The sequence below is a fragment of the Sitodiplosis mosellana genome, unplaced genomic scaffold, assembly GCF_009176505.1.
Source record: "Sitodiplosis mosellana isolate CC-2019 unplaced genomic scaffold, AAFC_SMos_1.0 Smas_scaffold_6167, whole genome shotgun sequence".
In the NCBI taxonomy this organism is placed as follows: Eukaryota; Metazoa; Arthropoda; class Insecta; order Diptera; family Cecidomyiidae; genus Sitodiplosis; species Sitodiplosis mosellana.
The window spans coordinates 940,355-962,047 of NW_022601408.1; the positions used below are offsets into that span (position 1 = coordinate 940,355).

At 35.4% G+C, this 21,693-nt stretch overlaps 1 protein-coding gene and 2 long non-coding RNA genes across 4 annotated transcripts in view; 1 reads left to right on the plus strand and 2 right to left on the minus strand.

The window, feature by feature from the left end:
* Positions 1-21,693, plus strand: part of LOC129575430 (tyrosine-protein phosphatase 99A) — a 174,496-nt gene that overhangs the window by 119,409 nt on the left and 33,394 nt on the right. The window contains exons 9-10 of the mRNA XM_055459046.1: positions 4,398-4,585; positions 9,051-9,165. Coding sequence (XP_055315021.1) covers positions 4,398-4,585; positions 9,051-9,165 — 303 coding nt within the window. The remainder of the gene's footprint in view (positions 1-4,397; positions 4,586-9,050; positions 9,166-21,693) is intronic.
* Positions 672-1,265, minus strand: LOC129575437 (uncharacterized). Its single transcript, XR_008688801.1, has 3 exons — positions 1,173-1,265; positions 817-941; positions 672-742 (listed from the first exon to the last, which is right to left on the minus strand). It is a non-coding gene; the product is annotated as an uncharacterized LOC129575437 (long non-coding RNA).
* LOC129575436 (uncharacterized) lies at positions 14,989-18,855 on the minus strand. Of its 2 annotated transcripts, XR_008688800.1 has the most exons (3): positions 16,727-17,050; positions 15,525-16,591; positions 15,126-15,451 (listed from the first exon to the last, which is right to left on the minus strand). It is a non-coding gene; the product is annotated as an uncharacterized LOC129575436 (long non-coding RNA). The 2 variants fall into 2 exon arrangements; XR_008688799.1 differs by having other exon boundaries at positions 14,989-15,451; positions 15,525-18,855.

The following is a 21,693-nucleotide window of genomic DNA, read 5'->3' on the forward strand; positions in this document are numbered from 1 at the left end:
CTTTTGAAAAACTCTTTCGATTCAATCGATGGAGGCTCTATCGAGCGTATGGGAAAAATTAAACCCTGAAAGGTATTGAGGCCAGCTATCAAACGACACCTATTTCAAGTTAAAAGATTGCGATGTATAAACTAGTTAGACGAATGAGAAATTGGCAGATTGAAATCGTTCCGAAATGATTTTATAAAATTGATATCACACGTTTTGTGTTCGCTTTCGGCACGAGAATTGACTTTAGTAAAGTTTTTTTATTTGATAGACAGAGACAGTGGGAAAGAGAATGGGGGGGAACGAGAGAGAATAAAAAAAACCATCTTACTGGTGATGATAAAAGCACAAGTAAGTACACTGAGAGAAGGCAGGAAGGAAATATTCCAACCCTGTGTTGTAAATGTTGTCATTGCAGACGATTTTGTGAATTGTCCAACCATGGTTGGAATATTAATTGATAGCATTTCCACACTTGTCAAGTTCCAACCATGGTCCAAGAATGTCAACATTTACAACGCCGGATTGGAATATTCTCTTCCTGCCTTCTCTCAGTGTAGCAGTCATTCGTTAATACAAACGCTAAGAGAAACAACGTCAAAACTGAAATCACAATAATAATAACAATAATAATAATGTGTCATCGAATTATGAGCATTTTTGTGAGTTTTACCTCCGTTATTCCCGTTCTCGATTGGATTAGCCACCGTCTACGCATTATATTGTGAAAAGAAATGATTTCGAAATGTTTGAACTGAAAGTAGCGAAAATAAAGGGAAAAAAAATCTCCAAATATTTGCCGTTTTCGAATAAATACTCCGTCCTCACCATTCATTCTGACTGGCACCCTTATGGTTCGAAGTTTGCTTTTGTGAATGTGTGCGTTCATTTTTTTCCCTTCTTTCTTCCTCCAAAATTCGAACGATGACTTGAAATTTTTGTCACGCGATATGCTGTAGACGGAAAATGGAAAAAAAAAGTTTTCTTCATTTTTTATAATAAACGAGCACAGCTGCAATTAAACTGAAAGTTTAACATGTACTTGATAACATCGGTTACCTAAATGAATCAATCTCATAGGAAAAAAAATGATTGTTAGTAATTAAATATCAGAATATTGCATGTGGTTCAAACAATTCGCAAAACGCAAAAAAGGATTCACGCAATAACGAAAATACGCTTACATGATTCGTCGATCAAGCATTGCTCGTACTCATTCCAAGGCCTTCACGTTCCACTCAATGCGAAATGTTCAAAATTGATCACGTTATTTCTCATTTCATCGAGTTCGCACTGCTTCAATCATATTGTTGGCCGTTTAGCGAGTGTTCAGTTTTGCAATGCTAAATATGTGCATTTGGAAGAAAAGAAAAGAAAAGAAAGGAAAGCAGCAAGGATCAAGCGAATGTACATTTCCGCACCCCTGTCACACGTACATCCTTCATGTGGTTGCAAAGTGAAAATTCATTCAACACACAGCAGGCATCCACTGAGATTGAACAGTGCTAACGAGGAGAGGAATGGAATATGTGTGCACCTTACACTAAATTATAATAATTTAGGACAGCAAAACGAGTGAACGAGCGAACGAACGCAAGAGTGAAAATTCGTTCTTTCGTTCATTCGAAAGAAAATAATGGTAATATGCCATCCCATTCTATATCAAAGGCAGCGGCCAAATAGTATGCGAAGGGTTCAAATATATCTATTGTACAGTTCAGTTCAGTTCAGTGGCGTAGCCAGAAATATTTTTTCGGATAGTGAGTTCAAACCAAGGGGCAATCCACTCAAAAGTAATACGTAATACCTGCAAAGTAATACTGAAGTAATACTAGGTAATATTTACATTAGTATTACTTAAAGTATTACTTATACAAAGTATTAACTTTGAGTTGTTTGCCCCTCGGTTCAAACTGTTGTTGTTAAATCTATGAAAGATGCGAAATGATGCCGAGCAGTGAAAGCTGCTTTTTCGATTTTTCTTTTCAATTCGGTAACTTTCCCATTAATTTCATCTATTTCGAAGATTGGGGCTGTTCCCAAATCCCTCACAGCTACGCCACTGCTAATGTTCATAAATTACAAAACTCCTTGCAATTCCCAAATACAGACATTACAATGCGATAATTTCCAAGAAATCGCGCACAAAATTGCCAAAGAACAGCCGTACATATTGACCCACACAATATCTGACCGATTTTGAGGATAGAAGGCGGCACCAAAATTCAAAGTCGAAAAAAGAAACAAAATAAAAGTATGAAACGCATAAAACATTTTTTTTGTCAATAGTAAAAAGAATACGATGAATTTCCATGGTAAAACAGTTCGCGAAAAAGAACTTTTTAAAATGGAGCACGAAACGGGCGGTAAGAACCAGTGAACAATTCAAACAGAAAAATAAAATATCAGTCACTGCCAGAAAAATCCCACGTAGAAGTGTGTACGAATGAGTCAATCCCATTAAAAGTATAAAAACAGAGCGTTTTTCTCCCTGCTGTGCTTTTGCTGCCATTAACTTGGGCTGGCGTTTGGACTGGAGCTTGCATTGAATCGACTGTACCTGCAAATGTGTGCTGCATAACATTTAGTTCTCATTTGTTATAATCCGAAAATTTAAAAATAATATGCTTCTTCTAGTCTTTCTCTCGCGCCAAGTAAGCAATGCGCACCGGAATTCATTGGCACTAGAAGGCGCATTGGCACATAGTCAACTTCATATGTATTCATACTCACGCGCATACTTGCATTCAATCGCTTATTAGGTATTAGGTAACGGTGGAAATGTTTCCATGCAGAGTTTTTCCTCGGCATTTCCGCTGCTTCCATTGCCGTGCGTAAGAGTGTTGTATGTGCTTGCGAATATTTGTTATAAGCCGAAAAGAAATTTAATGGCTCATATTTGCATTTCATATCAATTCGTATATTACATACTGTAGGACATATACCGAAATGACTGCGGAACGTACATCAGCATCACTAATAATCATCAATAAATCCGTGTCGCAACTTGAGCCGGTGAAACATTTCAGCGGCAAGAAACGAATTTTTTTTTTTCAATTAATTTGAAAAAGAATGAATTTAAATTTTTATTATTTAAATACAGCACGTGCGGATCAAGGGTAAACCACATTTCTATAATGTTCCGCATCAATTTATACATATAATTACATACATGATTTCACTGGCTGGACTGCTCGTACGCTCATGTATCATTTATATATGTCATGTATCAAGCGAATTATCTATAAAAATTGTGTGTATTTGCGTAAAACTTTGGCAGTTTCAGGTCTCAGTTAAGTTCTACACACATCAGTAGATATTTAGATAAGAGTCAACATTGCGGGTGTTCACTGCTGAAGACTCAAATGCACAGCGGCCAATAACAACGCAAACTGCGAGTGTGCGGGAAAATGTTGGAGTGTACAAAATGAGAAAAATCACGCTGCGCTAGCTCAAAGAACACTCATTCTTATATTATAATACATAGCATCACGCTAGCATTTTCCCCCTTCCAACACATACAAAAATTCGGTTGTGCAGTTTGAGAAGCTATGTGCAGTTGTTGCATCACAAAGTGCATACATCTGTCCGTGCAAAAAAGTGAAGCAAAGAGACACTTATCTACAGCCGGAGTTGGAGCCATAAAACGAATGAGTTATATTGTGAATATATTCGAAATAAATCATGAATCGAATGAAAAACGCATAAAACTGAATATTAAAAGATATATAAGAGCGAACGTGATGTGATTTATTGCTGTTAAGTTTACAGCCAACGGCCAAAGAGAGAGAGAGAGAGAGAGAGAGAGAGAGAGAGAGAGAGAGAGAGAAAGAGAGAGAGAGAGAGAGAGAGAGAGAGAGAGAGATGTACAGGGAAAAGGCTCTTTTGTTTAAATACATATTTCCAACCACGAATTGTGTACTGCATAAATGCATACTTGCTGCTTAGTAAGATTAAATTAGATGAGTGATTGGACGTGTATCCAAACTGACGTAATTATATATGGAAACAAAGATTATCCGTGCGGTAATTATGTTGACCGATGTAATTATGCTACAACTTGAAAGTACTTCTACGATATTTCTTGTCTACGCGACGGTTCTGGTCTTGGACGATTATTAAGCCCTTGACCAAAACCCCCATTTTAATCCATACAATCCATTCAGAACAATGCTGACAAAAAGCAAAAATATCACTCGACTAAATACTATTTCACTAAAATCACAACATGTCATGCACGACAAAATAGTTGGTATTGTAGAATAGAAGCACTTAAATTGTCAAACAATTCTATCCAACTCGATGGCAGGTCTGTACAATGCTTGAAATGAATACAAATCGTTAAATGTTCACAACAAATATTTTTCGCTAACTCAAAATCGATGTTTATTTTATAATCTTTTTCACAGTTCCGATTGGCAAGCCAGTGACAACAATTGCTCACAACACATCGTCTAGTTCAATTTACATATCATGGAAACCACCGCCACCCGATACAATATTGGGCGAATTCCTTGGATATCGCATAACGTACCGCGTCCGCGACAGACACAATGATACAACTGAAGAGATTTACATAAGAGATAGCAGCGTCGAGGTGAGTACAAAACCGATGCAAATTGGAAATATAGCCAAATATTCCAGCTGAAAATAGGTTAACAAAGACAGCAACAATGAACATGCACAATTGGGGTCGGTTTTAATGCTAATACTCTTTCTTCAATATTAACCCTGATACCATTTGGTGTGTTCATAAGAAAAATAAAATGATTTAGAAAAGAAGTAGTAGCAGCAGCAGTAGATCGAAAATACTATCAGATCAAATTTTAATAGAAAATCGTTTCGCCTTCGTTTTTCAATCATTTAAAATTTCGCATGCATAATCGAAATGAATAAAATGTGCTCCACGATTCGAATTTTATTATTTGCATATCAAATTTTGAATTCGGAAGTAGTTTTACGAAAATTTCGATGGTATTTACTTTCGTTCCATTCTTCCGTGCATTTTCATTATTCGATGAAAAAATGGTATCCGATTTATGTACGAAATGTAAGTTTCATTCGTTTTTCTACTCTGTCTCACATTATTTTCATCTTTCATCTTTTCATGCTGAGCATTTTTTTTCTCCACGTTTTTATATTATATTTGCTTATGAAAAAAATCAATACTTATGCTAAAGATATTTCAATGGAAATTCGACGATGTAAAAAACTGCGCACCTATTTTCACATCTACCGAAGTGCGGAAAGAATAAAAAATAATCGAAGTCTTGATTTACTACTACATTCCATTCGCTGTTGTTCCGAACAATGCATTCAAAATTCGCGAACTTTACCGGGTTTTCTTTTCTTCTTCTTTTCATTCGTATTCCGCATTCAGTTGCATCCTCAGCTCATTTAAAGTACAATACAAGAAATATTAACTTAGTTATAACCATAGTGAGGATTGTGTCTTACAAGTGACATCAAGTGAGCAAATAAAGTTGCAATTATTCTAGTTTGAGTGATGCAGATGGTGTGTAACGGACTTGCGGCTTGTATGGAATGAATTCAATGCGAGTACACATTTAAATGAATTGTAACAATTTATTTGTCGCTTGGATTTGCACTCGAAACAGATCAGTGTACCATGATTATTTACACTTATAATTCTTCATACACAAGCAATTCATTTTTAAAAATCACGACTCGCATATTCAAAATGGAAATTTAGTTAATGAAGTTTAACACTTTGTTCGGATGATTAAATTAAATTCATGAAACTAAAGAGAATTGAACGAGTAAAGGTACTATTTCCTAGGCGGCCGATTTTGGTCGCCGATTCAAGAGGGCATTCGGAATTTTTGCTATAACTTTTGGGCCACTGAACGGATTTTAACAAAATTTACATCTTTCAAAAAATATAAAATTTGTTGCTAATAATAGTCAGATTTGAATATCTTTGTGAACTTTATTAAAACATGGTTATAATTTCATGAGGATAGTCGCAAATTTTCTAGAAGACATTACATTTTCAGCTGTACCTTAACATTTGGTGAATGAGTTTTGGTTTCCTTCTGTGCACATTTTTATAAAAGGAACATTAATCAGTAATGGAACAAATTCACGGATAGCATTATTTTAACTCGTGAAAACCGTAACAATGGCAGTATTTTCACCATTCCTTATTTATTTGTGTGGAATAAATCGAATTATTCACATCGAACGAAGTCTGGACATCATAGAAACATGTTTGCTATCCACAGATCAGGCAGTTAAAAACATTATAAATACATGTACACCATTAAAACAATAAACAAATGTCGAGATTTTCGTCATCTTTGTATGCAATACGCTTTCAAATTGTTTTCTGATATATTTTTCTCCTTACAATTTCATTTTGATGGGCAATAACGGCGACATTCAAAAGAACTATCATTATCAATACTATATTTGTAATGTACTTTGCACTTGACCATTTCTCTACCGTCATTTATACGTTCATTGCTGCCGAAGATAAGATCCGAATAAGCACCTCTTGTTCATTTTTATTTTTATGTTGTTCGCGCATATAAATGTCTTAGAAGATGACTGACGAAACTTTGCCACCAAATACAGAGTGCATGCGGGATAAATACAAACACATAGGGAAAACTCAATATATTCAGAAAAATCTTCTCGGGTTGTGTTCGTGCTGCCCGAGCTTCTACAGTTTACGCTGAATAATTTTTCGGAATCGTATTTTTGTGCAACGCTTCTCGTTACCTTTCTATTTAGTATGTAAATTGAAAAAGAAAACTTTCAGCAATATAATAAAACTCTAATTGTATTGAAGGTAACAAACCGTTGAATGCATTTTCGTGCAAATAGTTTGCCTTCACTACGAACATCTTTTGCACGATCCGAGTGCGCGTCTACAAGTCGTAAACATAGACCCAGCGAATATAAACAATGCAGTATTAAGTCATTGTTTTAGCATGTACTCGAAAGAGAGAAAGGATGGAAAAAAGCAAGTGAAAGCGCAAACGTATTTGTGAGCTTGTATATATGGATCATAGTGAGGGAGATGAGACTCGATTCAGATGTCAGCCAACGAAAAGATTTTTTTTTCATGGATGAATGTGATCTTATCCTTCGTACGTCTTCCACCTTTTTTGCAAAGAAGGAAATCATTTGGAAGTGAACACAATAAATTGCAAACGAGAATTTTTCTCAACTCCATCCTAGTCAGCACGACGGAGCATAGAGTGTAGATTTTAGAATGTTTGTGTGGAAATGCTCAGCATAAAGATATTCTCGGGCGCCTTTCCTTCATGTATAAAATGAATTCAATGGAACAGTTGATGCAATGCATTGAACAAGCGTGGAGTTCTATGTAAAATTGTGCGTTGCATAGAATTTTACACCTGTGACTGACAAAGAAGTCCTCAAAACTTTCGAAGAATCCCATTTGGGATAGCTTCATCTTTCATAAATTCAATTGTAGGTTAGATAATACATTAGATGTGAATGAAAGTTAAGACTTGATTATTTCGTTTTCTCTTTCATCTCACACTGAATTGCAATTTCCGTCAAGTTAGTTTATAAAATAAAGTGCACTATTCGAACTTTACACCTCGATGGCGGAGTAACAATGAATTCGTTCTTTTTTCGTTCGTTTTTTTTTCACCTACTAACAAAAATCCTTGGATTATGCTACATCCTGAATAGTACCTGTTATCACTTTCATCGACGATAAATTGACAGCCGGCATGCAAAAGTGCGACATATATTTTTTTCCCTTGAAAATCGTAAGAATGCGATTTTTAAGAACTGAGATTCTGCGGAAATGGCAGCGTTAGAGGCAACACAGTCTTTGAGAAAGTTCTTTGTCTGAGTGAGATGTTGAAATTCGTCAAACGTAGTATCGTACTATCTCTTTATTGAAAATTACGTTGTTTTACTTTTTCTCGCAGAAGTTATTTGTGCTTCTCTTACTTGTCAATCGACAGTAATCGTATATGTCTGGAATATTAAAGAAAACGAAAAGGTGAAATTATGAATAATGAACGAACAGCATCCCTAACAGCTTCTTCTTCTTCACACTGTCGCACACAATGGGCGCGGCCATATTGAAAATGTATACAGTATATTGAGTGCGTTTAATGATGCGTCAACATGCGCATATGTTATTCGATTTATCATCTTGTGCTACTGCTTAAATAAACACTATTACATTTTCGGCCGATAGAAATTTTTTCTAATTAAAATTGACACGTCGTAACATGTAACATTCGCCAAATCGCAAGAAACAAGAATTAAATCTTGCCAATGCAAATTCCGATAAAAAATCGTATCATTTTCTTCTAGCCGATAAAATTGTGTGCCGTGTTGTGCTCAGTCGTATTAACGTGACGATTATCGCGGCAGATAAAAACGGATAAAAAGACACCGCGAGCAACCAGTCGTGCTCGTTCGCATTTGGTCGCATTAACGTGACAATTCACGATAACTTTTGAGCAAAAATGATATTTTGAAAAATCGTGAACCATATTATTTCTATCGATTTCTATCGGCTTTTTTAGCACTACATGGAATGTAGGCTATTGTAGTTGTTTTTTTTTTCCTATGCTTCACACGGCTTCACATCGAGCTAAACCAATGCGCGCAAAATGACAGTGCGCTGACATATAATTAAACGCACCCATTTGTGAACATTATAACCAATATGGCAACTTACATGTATAGATGTGTTAGTTAAGAAGAAGAAGCAGTCACACTGCACCGTTCGCATACGGACGACGAACAGCGACGACATTGAAAACGAACATGCAAACTCACATCGTGCATCCCATGAAAAATGATGCATTGCAGGAAAATCGTTTTTGAAAAATGATGTTATCATGAGAACTGCATTCTTTTTTACAGACTTGATTTCGTATGTAATTTCGCAAATGAGTCTGTGAGAAAAAAAACCAAATCAATTCTAAAAGCAATTTCTACCGTATCATTTACAACGTGTATACATGACATAGTTGCAGCGTTGTTGTTGTTCTTCTCTTAACTCACACATTGTATAATTATTATTCAATTGTATTTTGCAGAGTCATGAGATACACAATCTCGAGACATATACACAATACCTTGTATCATTACAAGTATTCAATCCAGAGGGACCGGGACCCGCCACAACTGTCCTCGTGATGACTGACGAAGGGGGTAAGTAACTCTTTTTTTCTGCACTTTTAGCAAAGTTCAAATTTTTGTTCGAAAGCGATTAATATTGTTGGAGCATAGCGGACGACAGCTTGTGCGAGTGATGAAAGCGTATAATATATTAAGTTACGCTTATTATATAACGATGTGAATGGCCATTTCTCTTCTTCATTAAATTTGAAGAGAAAAAAAAACGTGCATTGGACTGGCCTATTCGTATTGCTATAGCAATATTGTCATTACTCTATAATGCGAAACCATGTGCGAAACCAATCAAGCATAATCAAATAAATCACATTTGATAACAATGTAAAATATTCTTCTCTTACTTTTGATTCGAAAATGCTTTAAACATTTATTTTTGTGGTTTTTGTTTGCAACGTAGTGCCACTAAACGAGCAAAGAATTAAAATAGTCATTTTTCCAATTCAAATCCTGCCCTTGTTCTCAGTTAGAGAAAAAAAACCGTTAGACTCTTGCTTCCATGCTATGGTAATTTCTTCGTTTTTGCTCGTAAGTACATGAAGCTCTCCGTGTTTGATAAATAAAACCACATGCTGATATTATCTCTGGCATAAAATGGTTCATATACAAATGCACCTATCCATTACCATTTTTTTTAGCTATTCATCTGAATAGTTTTGGCTTTATATCACACTAGCCATTCTTCAAGGGGTTGATATGTTAGCGATGTTATGATTACAACAGAGGTTCTAGAGTACCAAGTGTTATGTTTTTTGTTAATTTCCAATTCTGGTTGGAGATAATTTTTATGCGTTCAAATGTCGAAAGATTTTCGTGACAGTATGGTTTAATGTTGTCTCCACAATTTTTACACCGAGTATAAGTATGCAGCAAATGATCTGATGTGGTTCAGTTTTTAAAACTCCGGACCCTGCCTTCAGAATCGCTTAGTGGGAAATTTGAAGGAATTAGCATGAATCGTCAGACAGCAAACAACGTTTATATATCAAGTGAATGCATGGAAAATCCTAAAGAAAAGTCGGTTCTTTGTATTTGAACGGAAAATAGCAACAACGTAATGAGAAAAGAAAAACTCGAACAAAAACACGTAGGAAATTGCAGCAGTATGCGTGTTCCTCTCGAGAGCATCTAGTTCAAAAGATAAAAAAAAAATAACACATTTTCTGATGTGTCACTTTTCGTTCGGACGCTTATTCGTAAATATTGCATTGGTTTAGTTTTTATTATTGCTTTTTTCATCATCATCTTTATGCTCACCGATATGTGGTACATGGACAGCAAATGGTGAAAAATGGTTCTTGGTTCATTTTAAATACTATCGTTTCCATGTAAGATGAGTATCTATCGCAATGAGTATCTATCGCAAATGCATGTGTAATATATGAACTGCTGAGAATAATAGACTGACGATAGCAGGCTTTTCACAAAAGCGGGATAAAAATCTATTTTTCGCAAAAGAGACATTTCAAAAGGTTGCAAGCAAGAGAGAAGTATATTGTTGTTGTAATGACGGCTTTAAAATTCAAAATGCGACAAAATAAAATGTTCCGTTTGCGTGCAACCTTTTGAAATGTCTCTTTTGCAAAAAACCAGCCTCTCTGATCGTCTGTACAAATAGATAGGAAACGTCAAACAAGAACAATAAAGCGTCACCTGGCGACTGGTTGGAGAAATAGAGAATCATGCACATAGTTTGCTGTAACAAGTATGCGTCTGTGTAAGTGCGTCTGTGTTAGTTCAAACGTTTAAAGTATGACACGTTGCACTTAGTCCCCAGGTGCCGCTGTATTGTTTACTATTTTCATAATCATAAAGGTTGCGAAAAACAAATTTTTATCCCGCTTTTGTGAAAAGTCTGCTATCGTCAGTCTATTATTCTCAGCAGTTCATATGTCGTACGGTTCAAATGATTCTGTACTTACAAAGAGTAAATTTGATTAAGCTAAACGTATTCGCCAGTTTGCCGTATGCTTGAACCGAACCAAAATAGCTTTTTCAGCGTGCTAGTCGACCACTTTTGGTGTGAAACAATCTCAACGACTGTTTACATAACGTTTTGTTCGTTGCAGCTACATATAAAAATTAGAAGAAGTACTCAACACTGGGAGAGTTAGATAGAGCGAGGGAGCGGGTGAGGAAGAAAAGAGAGTGAGAGAGTGGAAAAAAAAGAACGAGAAGAGAACAAATAGCAGAGATTGCTGTAAGCTAAAACAGACTTACCATCAGAAAAGGATTTTTTTACAAAAATCGATAGCGATAAAAATGGTGGCGAAAGGCATATTCCATAAGTTTTTGCTGTTAAAGCAACCACACTGCAACCATGTGAACCTTGCTGATATGTGTGGTGTGCAACGTTGCACCATCTGCGGAAATGTGTTTCAGCAATTTTTTTGACATGTTTGTTCCTTCGCCACGTTTATCTGTTTTTTCCTCTGCTCCAATCCTTTGTTTTTGTTTGATTGCTTTCATGGGGTTATTTAAAAATCCATCCATCATTTTAAATCCATCGACGATAAATGTGAAATGTATAAGAAATTATTCAACAAAAAATGAGGGGATGCAAAACAGACACATTTCCTTAATCATATAAAATTTAGATGGTTTTTGGGAGTGACTACTTTTGAATTATATCGTATTTTTTTGCAACAAAAAAAGTGCAAATTTATTTGTAAGATCGCTGGTATTGAACCACAAAAGCCATCGACACACTCGCATTTAATAATTGTTGATCTCAATACGATAATTGACTATTGTTGACTATTTTTTCGTGGTTGTTTTTATCTCACATAATGATTCAAAGAGATGAAACGATCCAGAACGAGAGGTTCATGCCTTGATACCAACACTGTGAATATCGATTTCGAGTAGTACCGATCCGCTGTTTGAACTGCTTTAGCTGTTTTCACATACGATATGCACATCCGTGTACGATTGGTTGACTGTGATTGCTTCTTCTTTTTCACACTAAGGACGCCGCCATTGTTGTAAAAATGTTGAGAAATGAGTGCGTTTAATGAAATGCCAATATCCGCGTAAGGTTATACTGAATAAAAATATTTTTGAAATTCGTATCAAATTGGTATAAATAAATATATTTTTAATGGATAATTTGGTGTTGAAAAAATGTTTATTCACAATAAAGAACGAATTTCGAAAAAATATCCATTTAGTATAGACCTACACGGATGTTGGCATTTAAATACACTGATTTCTCAACATTTTCATAACAATAGCGACGTTCATAATGGGAAAAAGAAGAAGCAGTATCATCAACAAAAATTGTATTGGTTTGCATACGGATGGATATGCTTGACACAAAGAGAGCATAGCAATACATTTAATATGACGTTTAGACTCGGATACCATATTAGACTTTCACATAAAATGATTTTATTTTATGTTCAAAGCGCAAAAGTTTATGATACTATTTTTTTCCACTTGTCACACTGTTTACACATTTTTGCCCTTTCCCACGTAAGCATGTGCTTTGTAAAATTAAAGTTAACCATAGAAAAAACTAAATGTGAGTATTAACATCTAGTCCATTTTTGCTTGTACACGTAGCTGCATCACTTTGTGCCTTACAATGTATTCAAGATCAAAGCTTTTATGCTGCATGGAGGATGGAGGTGTAATCGAAAAATCGAACCAACCAATGTTCCTTAAATGAGATTGTATACATATACACTCGTTTCGAGCCTTTGGTACCAGTTTAGAACATGCATATGATAAAACGCTTTCCAAAAGAAATGCTATTATGAATATGCAGAGTATTACAAAACAAGGATGGCTCCTTGACAGTGCTTACGTTATTAAGATTCTTGCAGCAGTATTTTCCTTTGTATATATCATCAGTTTTTGCACATTTATTTTCCTCGAACATTGCCGTAAATGTCATTATGTAGGCCCCAATGGTTCGTATGTATGTCACATACAACAAAAACAAAGCATTCAACCTTTGAGCTTTGTGGTATTTCATATTTTCACAGCTTTGTGTCTAGACATGATGACTCTTGTCTCAACTCATGATGATATCAATACATAATACAATCACAATCAGCTTTACATTATTCCCATGCAGAAAAATCAAAGAAATCATATATACAATGGAGTGTCCGCAATCAATTATGATTATAGGCGGACATTTAGACCCCTGCCAGCACCCATGTGTATCGAACTCAAACAGAAAATGATAGTGTGTTCTTGTGACGAAAGTACACCTAGTGCTGAACGAGACTGGGATATTACCTTCGTAAAAATATTTGAAATTAGAGCTAAAATGATTTTAACGCCAAAAGTGCAACTTCACACATTGGAATCTTTGTTAACATATAATTGGTATTAGGGCTGTTCTGTATTTGTTTTCGGCACAAAAATTCACCTCAAAAAGAGTTTGTTTTTTCATTTAATAAGTAAAGCAAAAAGCGAGAAACCACTCCAATTGAATACAATGTCGAAAAAGTGAAAGAATTGCCGAGAAAGCTGTCGACAATCAAAACCAAGCCAGTTTGTTATTAATGAAGGTTGCACCTCAAACGCCCGCTGTTCAATTCAATTGAAAATGATTAGCCGGACTTTTCTTCGCTTTCTTCACGCTCTTTCTTTTTCTGACGTCTCATCCTTATTTTCGGTCTCAAAAGGTTTTCGTCTTGGCATGTGTCTAATGTGCTGTTGATGGACGCATTCCATTCGACCGATAGTAACGAACATCGTATTTGCGAAGCGGCAAATTCCAACATTGACTTTTGATCGTTAGATGGATTGATTTGGATTTTTGAAAAATAATTGAAGGATATAATTTGCTCATAGCCGAGCATTTTTCGAAGCATTACGTCGTAAGTCAAGTTAAATGAATGGCTCGGCTCACGAAACAATGGAGCATTCTGGCACAAAAATAATGAAACACCGTCTCGGGCACGACAACATGAATGGACCGGGACCCGCTTGGATCAATATTTAATGAATAGGCGTCTCGCTCGAGTGTCAATGTGCAAATTTTCTGTCGTTTCTTTGTGTGTTTTTTCTCTCTTTTCGTTGCTTTGTTCGTGTTCTTCGGTTTAATTAAGAGAATAACGAAAAAAAAATTCAAGGCACACACCAAGCTATGGAATCAATTCTATCTTTTATTTCAATGTCTACTTGTTACTTCACATTGTTTTTGCTAAATCTCAATATCCAATTACTTAGGAGCATACAGAAGCGTTGCAAGCGAATCTATTGTTGATTATGTATGTATGTAACGTTTATAATAACAATAATAATGAAAATTCGTATGGCTGCAAGGTTCTATGGTGCCCATACACAGACAAACCACCACCACCAAAATCATCAAAACGAGATATCATGACAAAATACGAATACTAAATAATATCGCCATGAATATTGCTGTTCATTGAATAACACGCTTTGTCTTGACTTTGTAGTTCAGTTGAGGAGCCGCGGCGTTTGCTCGTTGATTCCTTTTTGCTTCGAGTGTTGATTGGTATTTGAGACTGAGCGCACATTTCCAAAAAAAAAACAAACTAGTAATTCAGCAGACGGTAACGCAATTCTCGACCCGTTTACGCGTAGCGAATGATTTTTGCCATTGATGCGGCATGAAAAGTCAGAGTGTATATTGCACCATTCCGTGTGTCTGCTAAACAGAAACCAATTTGTCATTGCTGCGTTATTGACTTGATTACAACCATAATATATCCTTTGTCATATTTCGTAAATATTTCCAAATTTATTTTCATTTTGGCGAAAAAAAAACTTGCCATATTGTAGACTAAACAAGGCAAATTTCAAAGACGAACGAAAAAATTTTCCGAAAACGTAATAAAGTATAGCGTTGATAAATGAGATAAGTATTGCATGCGATCAATTTTTATTTATCACGTTTCCCTCTGTTCTTAAACGTCGTTGTTGCTGCAAAGTTTTTATAACGCATTTTTCATGGAGAAATTTTCTAAATCACCTTTCTCCACAAAATTTATTCATAACACTTTCACTCGTTGAACTCCACATTTTTACACAATATTACAACGATTTTGCACAGAACAGATTCCAATCCGCATTTTATTGACTTACTAGCCGACACAGCGGTAGGTACTTTGGCATGGGCACAAAATCAGCTCCCAGCAGAATAACTTAACGTTACATGAATTATTATTAAAATCGAAAAATCAAAATTAAAACTAAAATGCTGCTGCATTCTACTGCGTCACAGCCACGTATGTATTGAACCCATCGAAGTGTATTTGAAGCTAACGATCCAGTAGAAATATGTCGGGAGTGTATCCATTGAACAGGTCAAAAATACCTGAAATCACAAACAACAATGTAAAATAACAACATTTTCCGTTCCATCTTTACATGCCAATCAAAATATTAACTTTGTATAAGATGCATTTTGCAGCCACTGTATCACGATGCCAAACTGTTTTTAGTCCTGTTGGACGCTGATTTGACGCGTTGCTCTGTTATAAATGGGCCTCCGCCTCTTCGAAAGAAAGATGGGTTAGATCTTCGACGTATGTGGCTTCATCTTCTTTTTGTGCAGCAGCATTCTCTGTTTCAACGTTTGATTCAATGATTGATCGCCAGTTTTTCCCGTATACTTTAACCTTAGACAGCAACTGATTGTTCAATTGTTGATTTGGATTTTCTGCTGCGTTTCCTAAACCTGCTTTAGGTTTTGGTCGCAGTTTCCCACATCTAAATACATGCAATATTAATGAATAAACGATATTTTATTCAATTTGTTCAACAACAATTTCATCGATGAAGATCCTCGCGGTGGCTTTCATATTAATGCATTCAAACAATATTTCAAATTCACTAAACTGAACAATTTTTGTATTATAAATGTAATACAATGCAAAGTTACAATGCCAAAAATGCCCACAGCAAACTCAAATGTTTGATCTGATAAAACAGATTCAAAGTACACTTCCCCGGTTGAATTAAGACCTTTCCATCTCTGAAAATAAATATTGATGCTACTATATTCAATCGGACTCATCTAGTATTTCCACATTGTTTCAAGAAAAATGCTCTTTGTAAATATGTCTCAGTAAATAGCATCATCAATTAATCGGTAACAAAAAAAAATCTATCTGTAGGTGTATTAAGCTAAAGTAATGAGGAGAAATCTTGCGATTTAGCTGAATCGAAATGAAACGGAAAAGAACTGGACTAATAAATTGCCCCATTTTACAGAACTTTTTTTCGCTGCATCTTCATTTTCTGTCCATGAATAGATATTATATGAAAAATTCTCATTATTATTCATCGCAATATCAATAATAATTTATTTTTTGCTCCTTTTATTCGCTTCGCATGTTTGTTTTGTCTTCATTATCATGTCGTAGCATGGTATCGCAGATTTACTTTCATATCGCTTCATGGAAGGGTCATTTATCTTCTCTTCTCAATGCTTTGTGTTGCTTGTTTGATCCGGCTGGAAAAAAAGGAAGAAAAAAATGTACTCCAACACATCATCATACATCGAACGGAGAAAGAATCCATAGACCCAGCATCAGCACTGCGCCACTATAATCGACTACCTCGATTTAATGAGAATGATTCTATTCACCATTTTCTTGAAATAACTTTCCATCATTTCGGAATGAGTATCATTAATATTTTTTGCTCGGTCTTCATTTTCGATTGCATACGATTCATATTGTCATATTTTCTTAGATATAAAATGCTAAATAGTCATCATTTTGTCTGTAATGATAATAATAATAATATGAGAAAATAAAAGAAAAATCTTATACTCAAAAAGAATTTAAAAAAGGGAAACAAAACGGACAAAGATGGAAGCAAACACCGAAGAAGAAGTGCTTCTAGACATACAACACACAAAAAATTGGATGGCGCAGACCTCATTCAATCATTTTATTCCTTGAGCATTTTTGTTCCATCATCCGCTTTTTTCCCCATTTTACCAATTGTTTTCATCTTGCCCCGTCAGTTGAGTTCGCGCTACGTCTTAAGCACACTTGACAAAGGGAACGTTCCGATTGATACAAAAAGTCATCGTCATTATCATTAAATAATTGCAAAGATTGTTTCGGGCAAATTGTTTTAAATTTATGATACGAAGTATGAAGAGACCAAGTGATTTTATGGTGCTTGTACATTTCCATTTGCAACAAAATATTAGCTTAAGATGGGACAACAAGAAATATACGGTCACAACTAAAAATGGGCTCATTAACCACTGAATAGCCGAATTAATTTCCATGCTATTTCAAGTTGAATTCAGCATGCGAATTGTACCACGTAAATTCCAAGTGACTACAAATTGGCGTGCGCTGTAAGCGCTAACATAAAATAAAATGGATTGCTTAGTTCGGAGAGTAAGAAATCGTATCACAATTTGCGCTTCATCTAATTGCGTCCATAAGCGATAATCGTGCACCATTCAAAATGCTTTCAGAATGTTAGCTGATAACACCTCTGCAAGCTCGAGCTCTTGTGGGTGGAGCAGTGTGCAGCCTTCACCGTACACAATGACAGTTCATTCGGATGTACAAATGTTTCTCCAAATTAAGTATATTTACCGTTTCTCCTTAAATGTTTATTTTAATGATTATTTTTTTCCTCCTTGGATGGCGTCGTTCATAATTAATTAGAAAAAAAAGTAATTAGACAAAGGTAAAACATCCTTGTTGTCGATGTATATGTTTGCTAAGAATTTACACTACAATTCTCATTTGATATATATCGCATGACCCCACAATTGTGTAATATTCTGTTTCCCCTCTTTAGCTTCGAAGACATCGCGTCTATAGAATCTACGGAGCAAATATGAAGACACATTTTTTCAATTCTAACTTCAGTTCAAACATTTTTCTCAAATTGGAATTGGTTTCTTAGTTCACTAAAGAGTTCAATCATTCATTGAATCCGATACAAACAGTGGTTCATCGATGTTGTGTGTCAAGTGGTAAAAAAACATACATCAAAAACTGTAATTGTTTTTTAACAAGAAAAAATATTGGAACGATGCTGAAACTAACCAAAAGTATTATCTTCAATATTAAATGATCATTGACGTGGTTCTAGCAAACTATTTCAGAGCTATTTACATAAACTGCTTTATTACATTCGTGCGTTTTATGTTTTGTGTGCTCCGGAAAGTGCTTTAATGTGTGTATTTTGTTGGTATATAAGCTTGAGTAGCTCACAAGTTGTGGGTCACAATAAACCCACAAGCATAAAACAGAACGAAAATAATCATGTCATCAAATGCAAAAGGGGAAAAATATACCAGCAGAGTATGGTGAGGGTGTCAGATGCCGATTTCAACATGAAAATGCGCCTTCGATAGTGCATCTCTTAAAACCCAAAAAAATGAAAAGAGGGGAAACTTAAAACACACTTTTTCAGTCGGATTCGGTCTATCTAACTCGTGAACTATCGAAATTTCAAAACAAAATAATACGGCAATCGTTGCGCCACTAGTACTCAAAATTCAATTTGTACTAAGATGTCGTCAGCTTGACGAACAAGAAAATCAAAAGCTTCACGAACACAAACAGTACTGGAGATTTTCACTTCCAGATCTTATTGGATCTGGTTGAATAAACAAATTTCGCAGAATGTAGCTTTGGCCTTACCATCAGCTGAGTACTGTGAATGCTACTCAATATTTTATATGAAAGTAAGTCATTTAAAAGTTGAATCCTGTGAATATATTGTATTCTAAAAACTGGATAAGTACGTTGTGCATGTCCATGTGCTTTGGTTATCTGAAACGTTGGTTGGAATATTTCACCAAAATTATTGCCATGTATGAGTTTTTATGGGAATTTCGTCACCAGGGCTAACGAAAATTTGCGAAAAATATTCATTTTATATATATATATATATATGTAAATGTTTGCGTACATCTAGATAAATGTCAATGGTCTGAACGCAGAATAACCGAAAAAAAATCGTTATTCATGTATTCATGGCATGTATTACGGAAAAAGCTGACAAAGTGGTGGCTTCAATTAGAGAATCAAAATAACAATATAAAACACTGACATACGTAGAAGGTACTTCTGTAAGACAAAGCCACCAAACAGATGACTTTAATTAAATTTTGCATGTTCCTTTGTTGTTTATGCACTACTTCAGTATTGTATGCTCCACTCACTTCTTGTTTTTGCGCCTGTCTTTATATCCAATGTTCAACAGACGAAACAAAGACTTAAGGGCATTGCCGTGGCACGGCTAAATTTCGATAAAATCGACCAAAGCTCGCAGAATGACGAAAAAAGGAGAAAGAAAAAATCGCAAAGAAAACAGATACTGACAAAAAAGCAAAATCACAATTGATCCCAGAGAACAGAGAATACATAAGATTAAGTGAATGTAAATATATACACAACGGTAAAGACATTACTATATATGTATAGCCTTCAAAACGGCACGCACATAAAAGTAACCTTTGTATATACAATTATGTTGTCTGTGGTACTGATTTCACGATGACGAAAATTTGTTACAGTTGAAAGAAAATTGAAAGAATTGTAAGTCGAAAAGGGATGGGGAGGGAAGCGAAGCGTGCGCGAGAAATACTCATGTAATTTGGCGATGCGAAGTACACATCGTGAGCAATGCAAGATCGGTGAAAGTTTAACAGGAAAAATCATTCATCACGAGAACAAAGCTTGGTCAATCTAAGCGTAAGCACATATGTTTCTGGCACATACACACACTCACACATATACGCCATTCAAAACCAGACGACGCCATAAACCACAAACCCGACCAAAATAAATGGCACTAATATTTATTTTGTGTTAGTCATTTTTCGAGTTGTGTTGGTACGGAGTGAAGTGAAAAGAATAAAAGAATAAATTTAACAGGGAACTAACCATTTCACTGTGGAAACGTAACCACAAAATAACAAATCTTCAACATGGTTTGGGTAAGTAGAAACCATTTGCAAAGCATCGTACCGAATCGTATCGTGTGCGCGTCTGACTGTTGCATTGCATTTGGTGAACCCTACAATGCCATTGGAGACAATCAAACTGGAAATCATTACTACACTTGACGGATGAAGGGGAGGGGAGCTCCACAGAATAAAGGGGCTATGGAATAAGAAAAAAAAATGGAAAAGTACGAAACAGCGATTGTGTGCTGAAGCGGAAGTGAAAATTGTTATCAGGTTTAAAAACTTTCTGAATGACATATGGCCGTTCCTTTGTGTAGTAGCTACTACAAAGCGATAAATTCGATATCTTGAAATTTCTCGCTAATAAACCGAAGGATCTGAATTTCAAGGATTTTTCGTGACATTTAATGAAGCCTGCTTGATGCGCAGCATTTTGTGAGCCCAAGAAATATGCAGCGTACACACAAAGATTACTACATAGCACAATGCGACTATTAGTCAAATGTACTATATCACGACGAATGCATTCATATTAAACCAAGCAGTCCGAGTCAATCCAACACAGAAAATCAAAACGTTTCGAAAAATTTCTGTATATGGCCCTTGGATCTGCGCACTATGTGTAGCATAACTACTCCAGATAAATGTGCACTTCAAGAATTTCTATGATAGCGTTCATATTCAAAAGCACTGCACCAAGAATACAATTCTTCAAAATTAACGGTATACGAGCATATAACTCATTGAAACCACCCGTCAACTGACATTGGCAAAAGTAGCAAAGCATATGGCAATATTTGTATGATTGAGACTCAATCATTGAGTTCATCTTAGTGCAAACGCGAAGCACTGAATGGAAAGTAATGTTGCCTACACTGTAGGCCCTACAGTACAAAAGTACAAAATAGCGATATGAATCTACGCATTCGTATATCAAAACGAATTGAAGTTTATAAGCGAAAAAGAGGCGATGTTTTTGCTCTTACGAAGCAGAAAAATGGCATAGAAATCTTTCCGGGAAAAAAGTTTTCGGGACCAATTCCTATTGACACGGTGTGTACGGAAAAGTAATATATGGTTGGTAATATACGGATTCTTGACTACGAAATTTCACGCTTTCTTATTTACTCATTTTAAGGATGAAGTGAACTTGATCCTGTTGTTTATTGCTGTTTGACCAAATTCTCAGGAATATAACGAGCTCAAAGAAAAGCATGAAAGCAAAGAAAAAACAAAATTTTCCGAAAACACGTAAGATAAATTGTAAAAGTTCTCTTTCAATTTTCTTATGTTTTATATGACGTGTCTCGGGATAATTGCGATTCGTGCTTTTCTGAGATTTTTTTGACAATTTTCTTCAACAGAAACATGAATTTTTCTGCCAAAGTCAAGTATTTCTTTGCAAAATTTCAAAATTTCAAAAATCAGTATAAAATCAGTACGAAGGTTAAAAATATCAGTTTTCGGTAAAAATCAGTATCGAACAAAAAAATTGGCCAAAAATCAGTATAGTACTGATAAAATCAGTACACATGGTAACATTAGGCGATATTCATTTCTATTTCCATGCAATCACTGCACGTTAAAATATAAAAAGTTATTAGAATACAAAGTAAAAAAATAGATTCAATTAGCTTTACACATTTGTCATAAAAGATCGC